This window comes from Carassius gibelio, chromosome A15 (assembly GCF_023724105.1).
Source record: "Carassius gibelio isolate Cgi1373 ecotype wild population from Czech Republic chromosome A15, carGib1.2-hapl.c, whole genome shotgun sequence".
NCBI classification, from domain to species: Eukaryota; Metazoa; Chordata; class Actinopteri; order Cypriniformes; family Cyprinidae; genus Carassius; species Carassius gibelio.
Window position 1 is genome coordinate 2,357,946 of NC_068385.1, and position 15,162 is coordinate 2,373,107.

Genomic DNA, 15,162 nt, shown 5'->3' on the forward strand with positions numbered 1-15,162 from the left:
AACCACTGTTACTTTAGACTTTGCTAGACTATAAATCTATGGATTTTAAATAGATTAATTTGTGTATCTCTCTGTGTGCTAGTATGGTGATGATGTCCCAGGTGCAGAAATGGAAAATGCTTGGAATGCTCTGGTCAGTAATGAGCGATGGACTAATAACCTGCGGACCACACTGCAGTTCCTCATCAGCTTATGCGGAGTCAGCAGCGACACCTCTCTTCTGCCTCATGTAAGTTGCACATTATATTTTGGCTTGCTGTAAAGACTTTATTGCTAAAGCATGCCATCTGGTAAAAGAAACCTAAGTTGTCAAGTTATGTCCGTCCTCTATTTATGCTCAGATTAAGAAGGTTGTGATCTACCTTTGTCGCAACAACACCATTCAAACCATGGAGGAGCTGCTGTATGAACTTCAGCAGACGGATCCTGTGAACCCCGTTGTGGTGCACTGTGACAATCCTCCGTTCTACCGCTTTTCAGCCACAAGCAAAATTACCACCACCACTTCTGGTATGCATGCTAGAGAATTTGTCTACAGATATAGCACTGTTCAAAAGTGTGGGGTCATTAAGGTCTCTTTTTTCCATTTTATTCAGCAAGGTCACATTAAAGTGATCAAACAGCACAGTAAAGACATTTATAATGTAACAAAATATTTCTCTTTCAAATAAATCCTGGTCTCTTGAACTTTCTATTCATCAAAGACTCCTGACTTCTTTCAAAAACGTTTAAAAAAATCAAATCAACCCCAAACTTTTGTAGAGGCAAAATGTCATAAATACATAAAGGCAGCAAAATGGCTGAAATAGCATTCATATGTTGCATGAATAGAACAGGGTACATGCCAAATTAATAAATATGTCTTTAAAGGTCCACCTTCCTGCAGCAAAACATTGGTGTGTGGCCAGGAAAACATCCCTGACACAGATGACTCACCAGTCACAAAGGAGTGTGATGAAAGGTATGTGCCACAAACCATACAATTTACATGAGCATTTGAGGTTACACCCTCCATAAGCATTACTTACTGTACATAACTCATTATAATTCATCATAAAGCAGACACCTTTATCCAAAGTGACTTGTTGTATACTTCCCCTAGAGCATCCTAAGATTAACTTCCTTGTTTGAGGGCAAAATCATTTTCCATGTTTGTATTCGATGCACACATTGTCAAAAAAAATATTTTTTTCTGTCCACCAAAGGCTAAGCAACATCTTACGAGCACATAACCGCTTGGAGTCTCGGTACAGCAGCAGTTCTGGAGGTTCCTACGATGAGGAAAAGAGTGAGTCAACTTTATAACTTCAATAAAGAGGGCAAAACAGGAAAGATTGATATTTACTATATGCAGTGGAGGGGATTCTCAGCAAAGTCAAGGTCAACAGCTGAAAGTCTAAAATGCTCCCCCCTTTGGCCATGGATGTCGAGACAGTTCAGGCTCAAGGATGTTAAATATTACTGAGAAGCAGCAAATTAGTTTAGACCTTTCTTGATTTTTAGATATTTCTGATAGCTGGCTCTGTTAATGCATTTCAGCTTAAAATAGCTCAAGGTTAATGGTTTTTGAGCATGATTGCATTAAACATGGGGTATGGCCGTAATAGAGTTTGTCTGTCTGCATACCACTCATTCTATGAAGGTAAATTCCAGTTTTATTGCAAGTCTCACGAAGGAAAGGCATACCTGTCATGAACGGCATGTTGTTTTGACACTTTTTGCTTTGCCTGCAGGTGAGCCACTCCCACCGTATGCCATGTGGCTTATGAGCGTGCTGGAAACCAATCAGCCGCTTCCTCTTCCCATGCCAGTTAACGGAGGCTGCTGGGCACCGCTGGTCGACTATCTACCTGAAACAGTCACCCCACAAGGACCCCTCCACAGGTCAAACTTCTAGAGTTTCCTAAAGTTTCATGTTTTGCTTTATATTATTTTATTTTAATTTAAAATATGCATTTTTCATATTTCCCAGATGTGTAACCATTACTCTTAAACATACTTTTTACTGGAGGAGAATGGAGGAAAAGTGTTTGTGTGATCTTTAGAGCTGATCTTTCGGTTCATGCTGTGATCATGTAAACCGGCACAAACATACCAGGAAATGGCATGATTTAAAAAAACTCTTTAACAGAAATATGATTGTCATATATCTGCACTTCTAAATCTCCAGTACAATTGTGCTATAGACTTCCATTATAAGTAACAAAAAAGTACATTATTTCAATTCAATTATTTATTTTATTACAATAAATTGTTGCCATTAAGCAACAAAAATAATTCTAGACTTTATATTATGTACCAACCTTTTATTCAGATTTAGATTGAATGTGGAAGTCTCCCAGATTAGAATTGCTTACTAGCTTTTAAAGCACTGTTTTTTGATGTAATCTCTCATCATAAGACTTGATTCTTATGTAATCCTGAAACCTTAAAGCACGTCACTCTGCAATTATCAGACAGATGGAAAACAGATGATCAGAAACTGCAGTGCTGTCGTCAGAGTCCCTCTGACCCGAAAAACCATGATAACATGTTACCAATGTTCTTTTGAACTTCTTACTCAGGAACTATGATATCAATGGCCATCATCAATGTAATGACAAAACCAACATACTCCCTTGGAAAAAATGGCTTTGTCATTCAGTCACAGCTGTGAATGTGTTCTGTTCTTTTTGAAAGGTCATTGCTGGTATGTGTTTTTTGTTCATGTACTGAAAGACCGGTGTGTTTTGTATGGTGCAGGTGCAACATAGCAGTGATCTTCATGACGGAGCTGGTGGTGGATCACAGCGTGAAAGAGGACTGGGCCCTGCACCTCCCTCTACTGCTCCATGCCTGCTTCCTGGGTCAGTAGAGCCCGTGTTCTGTTCTCATCACAATTTTGGGCATTTTATCAGGGATTACAACCTCCAGATAAAGGCTGCAGTGCTTGAGTCAAGTGTGAACTGATGAAATTTACGTCTTTTACTGAAGTACATGGCATTTTTATCCAAAGTGAATTAGCTTTTGTCATTTTTTTTTGGCAAAAAAATCTAATCTCATCTGAATCATTGCATCCCTCAATGTGTCTTATGACTAAAACTATTTGGATTGCTATGAGAACAATGTTGTCAGTGAAAGCAGTAGCTGTTATCTCCTGAACATGTAGGATTTTAGAAATATGTGAAATACTTGTATCCTGGTGGGTAGGGCACATTATTCAGTTGAAATTAAAACAGCATTTGGGTGTTGGAAAACAAAAACAAAAAAAAATAGGCTAAAAACAAAGGCTAGAAGCAGATATTCCCACTTATCCCTTCCATATTTGCCCCAACTGAACCTAAACAATAATGAATGAGTGTAAGTACAAATATGAACCTTTAACTTTGAGAACCTGGCTCTTTTTTAGGTATGGACCACTACCGGCCAGAGGTGTTTGAACACTGTAAGAGGCTCCTCTTGCACCTTCTCATCACGTTATCTTGCAACAACAGTTTCAGCCTCATTGCCTCTGTTCTGCTAAACACCAGAGATGCCAACAGCAACAAGAGCCTGACTTTCAAACCCATCTACCAGCCTGAGTTCTACACAGGTACCAGACGTTTAACATTTAAACATGTTACCATTTAAATACATCAAAAAAATGTATTTAATAAAATGTTATATTGTTTTTAAAACGTATTATCATTTATTTACTTATATATGATGTAGAGGTCTATAAAAACCATGTATGAAATATGATACATGTAACTTTATAAGGTTCAAATAAGGACTTTAAAAACTATGCTTCATCTGCATTCATTTAGCAACTCTGTTTTTATATAACTGTTAGACCAGGAAATGAAAGGCAAATTCAATGATGAATGCTTTGAGACTTTGTGAAGCTCTATAGTTTATTAAATGTGGTGAAATTCTGCCTTCGATAAGACAAATTTAGCAACTTTTCACGAATCCTGTTTATCACTCCCTCATTGCATGAACACTTACTCATTGGCTTTGGCATTTGACACATAGCTTTGGAGAGTGCAGTCATGTTGAAATCCTGTGGAGGGGTGGAGGGGGAGAATTCTTATCCGTGCAACTTTTGGAAGTGCAGCCAAAAACAATGATATATACACAGATCATCTAAAGGTCTGATTAGAGCATTCCTATGGACTATTTTTATCTTCTTGCTCCAAAGGGACCATCTGTTGGACCCAGAACTCGTTTGCACAAGACGGTGGTCTCCAGCATGTCTAGGCAAAGACAAAATAATGCTGATAAGATTCGCCAACCCCTGTCATAACAGCATAGTGATCGAAATTGGCTCTTTTAGGAATCTTATCACCCTATATGTTTGTCTTGCTCAAATATTTCAGTTGAGTAAGCATAAATGAGGGTTCCTTCCCAAACATTTGTACTTCCCCTACATGTGTTGTTTAGGTGGTATGGACTTCCTGCGGAATGGCCAGGCATCTCCAGTTCCGGATTCTGGCCTCAGTTCCTCCTCTGCCTCATCCAGCCTGAGCCTTGGAGGCAGCAGCTCCAACCTGCCTCACCTGGCCCAGGAAGAGGCGGAGCAAATGGAGAGTAGCACTGAGGATGACGAGAAGAGCAGCAAACTCATTGAGTTTCTCACTACCAGGTATTTTTGATTTTGTTTGCTAAATTAATACTTTTATATTAAAAATAACGTCCTATATTTAAAGTGTTTAACTATATAATACATTGTACATTTGCAATGTTACTTTTGCTTGTTCTATAATTAAAATGAAAGGTAATTTGGTGTTAATATTCCAGAGCTGTTCAGGAACTGATACAGGAAATGACACATCTGATACATCTTACACCTGACATCACTCGAGATGTAACAGACCTGTATGTTGCATTTCATCAGTCTACTGTACATCCGAGCGGTTCTCACCGGGGTGGTGTTTAAAAGGGCGTCCGTCTGATGTTGGTGCTGGTGTTGGTTCTTTCAGACTATGTTCGCACTGCAGACAATTCCAGACTGGTTTTCAAATCCCATCTTTACAACTGGAAGCACTGTTATTTGCTCATGATCAGGTGGATCTGTATGGTATTTGGAGTATAGTTACTTTCTGCCATGATCTTTGGTTTTCATAGTAATGATGAAGGCTTTTGCACACTACCAAGCAATGTTATTTTACAGTAAATGGAAGTAATGAAGCAATTACTAGAAATATCGATGACTGAAAGTAATAAAATGATTATTATGGTACTAAGCGCTACTGTATGGTAAGATCTTTTGAATTTTAGATTGGATTGGATAAAGCTGGATTTGAGGTGCCAGTGTGAACAGGTTTATACAGTATGTACAGGATGGAAAAACAATTATTTCAAATCTAATATCTTTTCACTTAAATATTGATTCAGACTATGTCTCGCCTCATCCCTTAAAGGTTTTATGCATGTTCATCATGCATGCTTAAAATATTTAATGTACAGCAATTGCTGTCTGGTTATTTAGTTTATTTGACGTTTTGATTGAAGAAAGATCAACTTTTAAGAAACTGGTTTGCAGTTAAAATGACATGTTTTGGCCTATTCTGCCATCTAGTGGCTGTTTTTGCCATAAACAAGCCATATTCAAACATATCACACTGCTGTCAAGGTGAAAGGAGCTCTTCCTGTTATTTACAATTTATTCTGCATATGTAAGAGATTATATAAAAATCTGTGTGGTTTCTTTAGGCCTTTTGGACCATTATGGAGCCATGAAGACATCACTCCTAAGAATCAACACTCAAAGAGTACCGAGCAGCTTACCAACTTCCTGCGACATGTAGTTTCTGTGTTCAAAGAGTCCAAATCAGGTAAGTCAGATTTGTCTTTAGTCATTCCAGCCATTCCACCTTAACAAGGTGCAGCTTGTGAATTTTTATTGCGGTTTTGAATTTTTGTCCTTGTGTTGGCATCCCACGTGTTCTGTCTGCATGTAGACATTAGGCTTGAGGAGCAGTTGAGTGAAGTGGCGTTGCAGATGGCTCTGTGCAGCTCCTCTAGACATTACGCTGGACGTTCCTTCCAGGTGTTCAGAGCTCTACGGCAGCCCCTCTCAGCGTTGGCTGTGTCAGACCTGCTTTCACGCTTGGTGGAGGTAGTCGGGGAGCCCGGGGAGGAGGTGCAGGTGAGCTTCTGGTTCCTTAATGACAGCTCTGACTGATTCAGTGAGCGAGGAAACTAAGAATGCATCTTCTCCACAGGGTTACGTAATGGAGCTTCTCCTCACTCTTGAGTCAGTGGTGGATAATCTAGCCGAGTGCCTGAAGAACAATGACTTCTTTGTTATACTACGGTAAGTTCCCAATTATACTAGTTTTCTTCAGTAAAAGAAAACTGTTTGTAATCAGTCTGTGTTCCTCTAGTGCATCTTCACCAGATCTTCCATCCAGCAGCAAGCTAACACTAAACCGTAAAAGTACCAGTCAGCTGGACCTGATCCCAGGATCAGGAACTGCTTCTGAACAAATACGCCACCAGCGTAGTTACTCTGTACCCAAGCGCTTTGGCGAGGTTGAGCGTTCCTCCGAGGTTCCCCGGAGTGCCACCTTGGACCGCATCCACCTTCATCAGAGCAATATCTCCAAGCTCCGGTCCCTGTCCTCATCATCCTCCAGAGACAACGTGGTCTCCACCGACCCGACCAATGCCAACCATCCTCGCAACCTGCTGGCCAGCATTTTCTGGGCAGTGGTGTCGCTCATGGAGTCAGACTTTGAGTTTGAGTACCAGATGTCCCTCAGGTTGTTAGGGAAGCTGCTAGGCCACATTTCATTGGATAAGCAGGAATATAGAGACAAGCTGGAGAAGATCCAGATCCAGTTAAAATGGAAGGAGTTCTCTGGGCTTCAGCAGCTGCTTCTGAAGGGCTTCACCTCTGCAAACACTACAGAACTCACTTTGGAGATTTTCAGCCAGCTCACGCCCGTCTCACGCCTACCTGTGGTGGACACCTCACAAGTCATAGGTAGACCTTTTGTTTCTACTACCAGCTGAATGTATTTTTCTAACATAATTCTCCATTAACCCACCAAATTCTTGTCCATCCCTAATTTATGTGGGATTATGAACGCAAAAATGCTATTTCCTTGCAGGTTTCCCATTGAATGTGCTCTGCCTCATCCCCCATCTTGTGTTAAACTTTGACTCACCCACACAATTCTGTAAGGACGTGGCTGAGAGAATTTCCCAGGTCTGTTTCTGTCACTCTGTCCTTCCGCTGCACTATAAATGCACTATAGCTAATCAGAGAATCAGCATCACGTTTGTGTGTTTGCTGAAAATCACTCAATTTGATTGACAGGTTTGCCTTGAAGAAAAGAACTCCAAGTTGTCCAACCTTGCCCATGTGATGACATTGTACAAAATGCATTCCTATACCCGTGACTGCTTCTCTTGGGTCAATGTGGTGTGCCGCTACCTACATGAAGCGTTCAGCGACATCACTCTCAGCATGGTTACTTACATGGCAGAGGTAGGAAGAGCATAAATAAAAGTTACTCTTAAGACTTTTGAAATTGTAGGGAAAAGCGTTTCATAAACAAGACTGGCATGTGAAAATACACAGACACTGTGTTCAGGAAAACGTTCTAATACTTTCCATGTTTTGTTAACAGTTGCTGGAGAAAGGATTACCCAGCATGCAGCAAACTCTTCTGCAAATCATCTACAGTCTACTGAGTCACATGGACCTGAGTGTTATTCAAGCCAAACTGTTCAACGTGGAGGTTCTAACAACCATTGAAAAGTTTATTCAGGTGTGACTCCTTTAACTTATCACATACACAATTTATGGAATTTGTTCCACAGCTTTTATTAAAATGTAGTCATTTACAGATGCTTTTGACCATAAAAACCAACAATACAATGTTATTTTATATGCTATTATGAATACTGGTATTTTATATGCTATTTTAGTATCTATTAATATTTTGAATGAGCATAAATTAGCATGTTCAGTCAACTTTTAAATTCAGTTTTTAATTTTTTAACGTGCTTTGATAATTTGTATTATTATATATATATATTTTTTAATTTTCTATTTTACAATTTTGACCTTTTTCAGTACTTTTTTGTACAATTAATATTTTAAATTCAACTTATATCATTTTATTTCTTTTTTATGCATACGTTTTTCATTTGATATTGCTATATATATATTTATATATATATATATATATATATATATATATATATATATATATATATATATATATATATATATATATATATATATCTATACTATATATAGTGTTCCTGTAGCTCAATTGGTAGAGCATTGCATTAACAAGTGCAATGTTGGGGGTTTGATTCCCCGGGAACACATGATGGGTAAACATTAATAGCCTGAATGCACTGTAAGTCGCTTTGGATAAAAGCGTCTGCTAACTGCATACATTAAATTATAAAATAAATTAAATATATACGAAAACCGTTTTTAATAGTTCAAGTTTTAGCTACCAATGCCAACACTGCTCCAGTGCATTCAAAAGTAGTAAGTTATAATTGTAAATGTGAATTTGCAGTGTGTATTAAATTTGATGCAATAAGAAGATTATACTGCAGGATAATGGTAAGAATATGTAAACAAAATAGACAATATAAATGAAATATAATCAACTGAATCACAATCCGATTCAGAATCAAGAGCTTGTAAATCTGAATCAAATTAAAGTCGAACGGTCATAGGAAACATAAAGCTATAACTAAGCAGTCAAATTTTACTCTCTGAAGCTTTTCACAAAATACTTATTTTGGGAGCTTCTAAAATTATCCGCAATGATCGCATTTAACTGGCTCGTATCATTCAGCCTAAATTTACTCCTGACATAATAGTGTTTTATACACTGTAAAACTTCAAGCTGTCTTACATCCTTGGTTTTGTATCTCACAACCCTTCTTTGGAAGGGAGAAAAAAAGAGAAATAAAGAAACAGGACCTTATGCCAGGGCTATAATTCCAAAGGCACACCCAGCAGCAGTCTATAAACAGTCAGTCCTATTGGCTGCTGTCCACATTACTGAGGCCTTCAGTGTGGCCTCACAGCAAAGAGGCTCCTCTGAACTACTGCTTCTCTCGCCGGGCTCGTGTGTTTATCTCAGCAGAGGAAGAGACAGCTACTGCCCGTGAAGATGGATTGACTGTATGGAATGCTTTGGGAGGTGAGCGAGATTCTGAATGTGTCCTTTGAGAATAACTTAGTTCTGTTTTTTTTGTTTGTTTCTTTGACTTTAGACTGCACACTGGAAGGAAGCCTTGAACATATTAAAGCTGGTGGTCTCCCGCTCGGCTAGTCTGGTCTCGCCGTTGTCTCCGCAGAGTAACGCATCCACTGTGGATGTCAGGTGTGTCTGGGACACACCCTCCAAAGCCCTGCCTGGAAAGACCCTTGACTTTCACTTTGACATTTCAGAGGTATGACATGCTTTTCTGGCCTTTTGTGTCTGTTTTACTTTCTTTATTGTCATTAAACAGTACAAAAGTCTCAAATTTGCACACTGAATTTATGTTTTCCATGATCTGAGGCTTATTTATAGATACCTAAAATCAGATTTGTAGCAAACAAAAACTATCCAGCATGCATGTAAACTGCTTCAGTGCTGTTTAAAAACCATCCCAGGATGCACCTCATAAAGTTGGTTAAGAGGATGAGTGTGCAGCTGGAATGTAGGGAAAGGGAGGTGACTTCGAAGATGTTAAAAATGGTTTTAAACATTTTTGTTACCATTTTTGTTACCTTCCATTTGCGTTATTTTATCATTTGATTTAAAATGTATATTATATTATATTATATTATATTATATTATATTATATTATATTATATTATACTTTTAAATGCATAATACAAGAAAAAATAAGACTGAAAAAGCACTAAATATTATTTTTTTTTCATTTAAAATTATTATTATTATTGTAAAAAAAAGAAGAAGAAAAGAGAAATTGTTTCTTTTAAGTGGGGGTGTACATTAAGAAATGTTACATAGCGTTTAAAAGTGCATGCAGGTGAACTACCAAATGCTGGCATCCTCAATGGATTTGTCCACATTTTCCAAGGTGGAGTCATGCATTTTTTGTTGTTTTGTTGTAATATTTGTTTTAAGCAAATTCTGAAGGTTAGGTTTTCTGTTTTAAACTTGATGAAACAACCTGGCCCCGTTAAAGTGTGGGAACCAAACAGGTAGCTATTTGTGTAGTGCATGAATTCCAGGAAAGTCCGGTTGTGGCGCTTTGCGTCAGCCCTTCTAGAGTCTCAAAGCAGACTCCTCTGCCCTTTGTCAGATACCTCTGGAACATACAGTATCAAGCCTCTAGCAAATGGGTGAGACAGCAGGAAAAACAAAATCAGAAATGACAGGGAACTCAAAACATGCTCGATTCCATCCCGGCAGAAAGGATTTCACAGAAATGAAGGGCAGGTGACCTCGATAATGGAAATCCTGACATTCCCCAATGCTTTGTCTGGCTCCCTTTATTGAAGTTCTGTTTTTCAAAGCTCCTCTACAAGTCACAGAGCAGCAGGACCATTGAGAAGACACAGGTTTTAAATAGTTGGTCGGAATCTGAGGCAACTTGACGTTAGCAAAAGGAATGCACTTGAATAAAGACTTTTGGGCTGAGGGCCACAAGCTCATGACATGAAAAGAAAAGGCCAGACCTGAAATCCCTGGGCTTAAATGGTGCATGCCATTGTGTGCGTTTTAGACACCGGTGATTGGCCAGCGATATGACGAGCTTCACGGTTCTCCAAGGCAAGATGGGAAGAATGGAGGATGGGTTACCGTGACGCGCAGTACCTCCTCTACATCCTCGGGCTCTTACCAAAACAACCACGTGCTGGTTCCTGTCAGCTGGAAACGACCACAGTCCTCACAGGTGAGCACTCACAAATACACCCTTTCAAGTTCTGACATTTGCTGAAGAACAGTGCATTTTTAAAATATGTATTGATTTATTTTAATGTTCTTATTGATCATTTAGTTTAACTGAATCTTTTATTAATTGAATTAAAAAATGTTCTATGTAATATTATTTTAGATATTTTTATATATAACTTTTTTCTCTCCAATTTATTTCTCTCCAATTTAGAAAAGAACTCGTGAGAAGTTGGTGAATGTATTAACCTTGTGTGGCCAAGAAGTTGGACTCACCAAAAACCCATCTGTAAGTGACATGTATGTTATCCATCCAGTATTAAATATTTTAAAATATGTCAGAAATCATTCTTAAACCCTTCCTCCAGGTGATTTTCTCATCCTGTGGGGAACTGGACCTGATTGAGCACCAGCCCAGTCTGGTGTCCTCTGAGGACGGCACACGGGACACCGAAAACATGGATGACACCACTTCAGAACAGCAGTTCCGTGTATTCAGGGACTTTGACTTCCTGGATGTGGAACTGGAAGAGGGAGAGGTGAGCAGATATTTAAAAAACGAAACCAAAATGATCAGTTCCCTCTTGCTTGTGAAATTTTTTGACTTCCAAATTCCTTGGGTGAACTTTGTTTTGACTGCAGTATAGTGGACCCTTGGCCAAAGCAGAGCTGAGCATTAAACTTTTGCAAAGTATTAGTCAGAGATTAACTGTTACACTGTTTGCGCAATACCACTGTAACTTTCTTTAATTCTTTGAAATATGTTCTCCTCTCCTTGTTTATGTCTGTACCATCAAGGAGATGCAGGTAAGCCCAGGAATCCTCTAATGTTGTGCTGTGTGCAGTAGGACAAGATGATATTGTGGTTATTCACATTCTGTGCATTGTGATGCATGTGCATAACTCTACCTAGAAACATAATTGTGTTTCAGTCATGTTCAGAACACAGTGGCACATGCACATTTAGAGTCGGACAGATACAATCAGACAGATACAGATCAGACATACTCATCCTCGTTGATGAAATGTGTTACATTTACCACAGAATTTTTTATAAACCTTTTATGTATATATTTTTTTTCAAATTATTTATTTTAAAAACACACTTTTTTTTCACTGTTTGAAAAAGACAGTAAAGGCATGTTACAAAAGATTTTCTTCTCAAATAAATGCTTTTGAAAAAATGCATTTCAGTTTCCACAAGAATATTGTTTCAACAATGCCAATAATAAGAAATTCTTGATCACCAAAACAGCATATTTGAATGATTTCTGAAGTATCATGTGACACTGAAGGCTGGAAAATTCATTTTAAAATATATTAAATTAGAACACTGTTGTTTTGAATTGTAGTACTATTTTACAGTATTGCTGTTTTACTGTATTTTTGGTCAGAGCAATGCAGCTTTGGAGAGCATAAAATATTTATTTCTAATAATTATATCTTGCTGAGCCCAAACTTTTGAACTGTATTGTATCTTAGAAAATGTTAAGAATTAATTGGCAGGTAGCATTTATAAATTAATTTTTTTATTATATTTCAATGTGTCTGCATTTTAATAGCTTGGCCATCTCTAGTCTGCACTCTCTTATGAAATCATTAGTCGGTTCATTGAGGTCACTGTAGCAATTTGCTGAAGCTGCGATGCCACAGAGACACTTACTGTAAAAGGGCAGATTCAGCCTTTCAAATAAATTCTCCCTTCTGAATACATTTCACTAGTGTTTTTATAAAACCCTCATATTTCAGTACCAATCTTCAGTGCAACAGTATCAAAGACTTCTTCCTGCTTCTTTACCATTTTGTTTTGGTCAAGTTGCAAGAAAGTATTTAAAGTAGTGTAGTAAAAGTAACTTTTTGAGTTCAGTGTTTAAGCGCCCTGTAAGAGGAAAGCTTAGACACTGAACTGAACTGGATCTGTGAAGGAATGTGGATGTTGACTCTTGACTCTGATGTTAAGGCATGTGGCTGCAGTGATAACTTGAGACTCTTCCAAAGCAAATGGCCTTCAGGCACTTTATTACTTACTCTACAAGAGCAACAAATGTGTCCTGCATTGCTGTTTCACTACTGTGTTAATCCTTTATTTGGAGAGATATCCTTATATAATACACTCACAGACTGAGCACCTGCACATATAGAGCTTGCTGTAGCCTATGAAAGTGGTTGTGTGCTATATACCAATTCAGAGGACTCTGTATTTCTCTCACTCTTTCGCTGACAGGGTGAGACAGCTGACAGCTTTAACTGGGGTGCGCGGAGGCGTTCCATTGACAGCCTGGACCAGACTGAAGCCCAACCAATGGAGGAAGACAGCCAGCTCTCAGGAAGTTCACCAAGCCTGTGTCCAATCGTCCATGATGATTCTGATGAGTCTTCTGAGGAAGAGTCCCTCACAGCCAGCCAGATTCTCTCAGCTTCACAACTAGTAATGCTGAATTTGCTCTTTTTTTAAACATTTAAAAACTATTTTATATCTATAATGTTGAAGGAAACTCTATTTCTTGTTTCAGAATGTCAGCCTGTCTCCTACTGAGGAACTAAACCCCATGGACTCTCCTCCCGTCTCCTTTGACCGCAGTCACGCTGGCCAAATTCCTCTTTCCAGCCCAACTCCTAGCTTTGAGATCTCAGCACCCGAGGGCTCGAACCATCGGGTGAATAAGAGCTTTAAAATGGCTGATCTTTTGGGGGAGACACATTCCTACTCATACCGCACTTCTGTTCTGGAGTTTTTCCATTAACACGGTTGAAAAAGAAATCTCTTTATGTCTTGCTCTGCTTTTAGCATGGGTAGATCTTCGGTGGTAGTTTGCTGATAATTTTTTTCTATAGCATGCTTTTTTTTAGGGTGGGGGCATAAGATTAATGTGCAGAGCGGCATGGAATTGCAAGTAATCTTGCTCTTCAAAAGCTCCCCATTTCTATCTGCTAATTATTTCTATGCTAACCGCTTTTTGTCTTTGAGGCCTACCACAGTCTCAGAAAGAGGCTCGGGATGAGCCACTAGGGCAATGAGTATGGCTTCTCTGTGGGTGGCAAGCTGTAACATCACTCACATGCTAAATGCTAGGGGTGCAAATAAAGAGAGTGTACCCATTGCCTGTGGCTGTAAACATGAGACCAGACCAATCAGATTTTGGTCCTTTTTTTTTTTAAGGTCTCTTAATATATCAGAATTTGACATTATTGAATAAAAAAAAAATAAGCAAAAAAAAAAAAAAAAAAAGCAAGAGAAAAGATTTTCAGCATGAAGATGTAATTTTGTAAGGTTAGTGAATATTTATTAATAAATATATTATAAAATTCTTATTAAATAAATTACAGAGTTGGTTTACCAATATGTTTATTTTGTATTTTTTCATTAGCCACCCTGTCCTCTGTCTAAATATATGTAAAATATATTTCAATTTATAATAAATGCAATAATTAAATCAGTGTATAAATTGAAATGTTAGATACAATTTAAAAATGGAGAAAAATTATTTGATGACTGAAAATGTTTAGCACGGAACTGACATTTGGGGGAATCACTTCTGTATTTTCCAAAAATTTCAAAGAAAGTAATCTGATCTTTTCTTAATAATCTTTGTCCATAATACATTTTTGTCGTAGCCTCAGCTGTTTCCATTGTATGACTAATGTATAATGCATTTGCATTGGTGATAAATACTTAACAAGCTTTTCTTCTTGTAAATCCTGTCCAAAACTAGGCAGAGGATTCGGCTGAAGAAGAAGAAGCCGTTGTTAATGAGAACGATATTTCACTCTGCATTTGTGAGTCGCCGCCTGCCTTCAGTAGTCCTGACATGCTAACAGTGGACACATCTCAGAGAGAAAACAACTTCTTTACTGACGAGACATGTTGTGTACCCAGGTACTGCATGTGTGCTTCACACTCCCGACATACATGATTCTGTTTCAGTTTTAGTAGAAAAGTCTGGAAAAGTCAGACTTTCCTCAAGTTTCTCATAGCTGATTTTGAAACTTTTTTTTCCTCACCACATAATTCTATCCCTCACGTCCTCCAGTGGGTTTGGAGACCAGCAGAGCTCTGTGGCACAGGCAGAGGAGGAAAAGGACGAGCTGTTGCAAGAGTCCCGTTCCTCCCCTCCGCCCTCTCCCTTTTTCTCCGCCATCCTGGCTGCTTTCCAGCCGACTGTGTGCGATGATGCCGAGGAGGCTTGGCGCAATCATCTCAGCCAGTTGGTGGCAGATTCGGATGGTTCCTGTGCAGTTTACACCTTCCAAGTCTTCTCCTCACTCTTTCAGGTAACTAATAGAGGTACAGTAGGTTATCACAGGTCCT

General features: G+C 38.6%; 1 protein-coding gene across 9 annotated transcripts in view; it reads left to right on the forward strand.

Annotated features, from left to right (window-relative positions):
• frya (furry homolog a (Drosophila)) overlaps positions 1-15,162 on the forward strand; it is a 55,858-nt gene that overhangs the window by 35,710 nt on the left and 4,986 nt on the right. For all 9 annotated transcript variants that reach the window (XM_052616290.1, XM_052616282.1, XM_052616285.1 and 6 more), the window contains exons 33-55: positions 83-229; positions 342-510; positions 871-961; positions 1,206-1,288; positions 1,734-1,884; positions 2,743-2,846; positions 3,389-3,571; positions 4,402-4,603; positions 5,674-5,795; positions 5,922-6,109; positions 6,186-6,277; positions 6,348-6,949; positions 7,077-7,174; positions 7,286-7,456; positions 7,599-7,739; positions 9,217-9,396; positions 10,684-10,854; positions 11,068-11,142; positions 11,222-11,392; positions 13,078-13,281; positions 13,367-13,510; positions 14,567-14,730; positions 14,885-15,125. In XM_052616290.1, the coding sequence (XP_052472250.1) occupies positions 83-229; positions 342-510; positions 871-961; positions 1,206-1,288; positions 1,734-1,884; positions 2,743-2,846; positions 3,389-3,571; positions 4,402-4,603; positions 5,674-5,795; positions 5,922-6,109; positions 6,186-6,277; positions 6,348-6,949; positions 7,077-7,174; positions 7,286-7,456; positions 7,599-7,739; positions 9,217-9,396; positions 10,684-10,854; positions 11,068-11,142; positions 11,222-11,392; positions 13,078-13,281; positions 13,367-13,510; positions 14,567-14,730; positions 14,885-15,125 (3,894 nt within the window). The remainder of the gene's footprint in view (positions 1-82; positions 230-341; positions 511-870; positions 962-1,205; positions 1,289-1,733; positions 1,885-2,742; positions 2,847-3,388; positions 3,572-4,401; positions 4,604-5,673; positions 5,796-5,921; positions 6,110-6,185; positions 6,278-6,347; positions 6,950-7,076; positions 7,175-7,285; positions 7,457-7,598; positions 7,740-9,216; positions 9,397-10,683; positions 10,855-11,067; positions 11,143-11,221; positions 11,393-13,077; positions 13,282-13,366; positions 13,511-14,566; positions 14,731-14,884; positions 15,126-15,162) is intronic.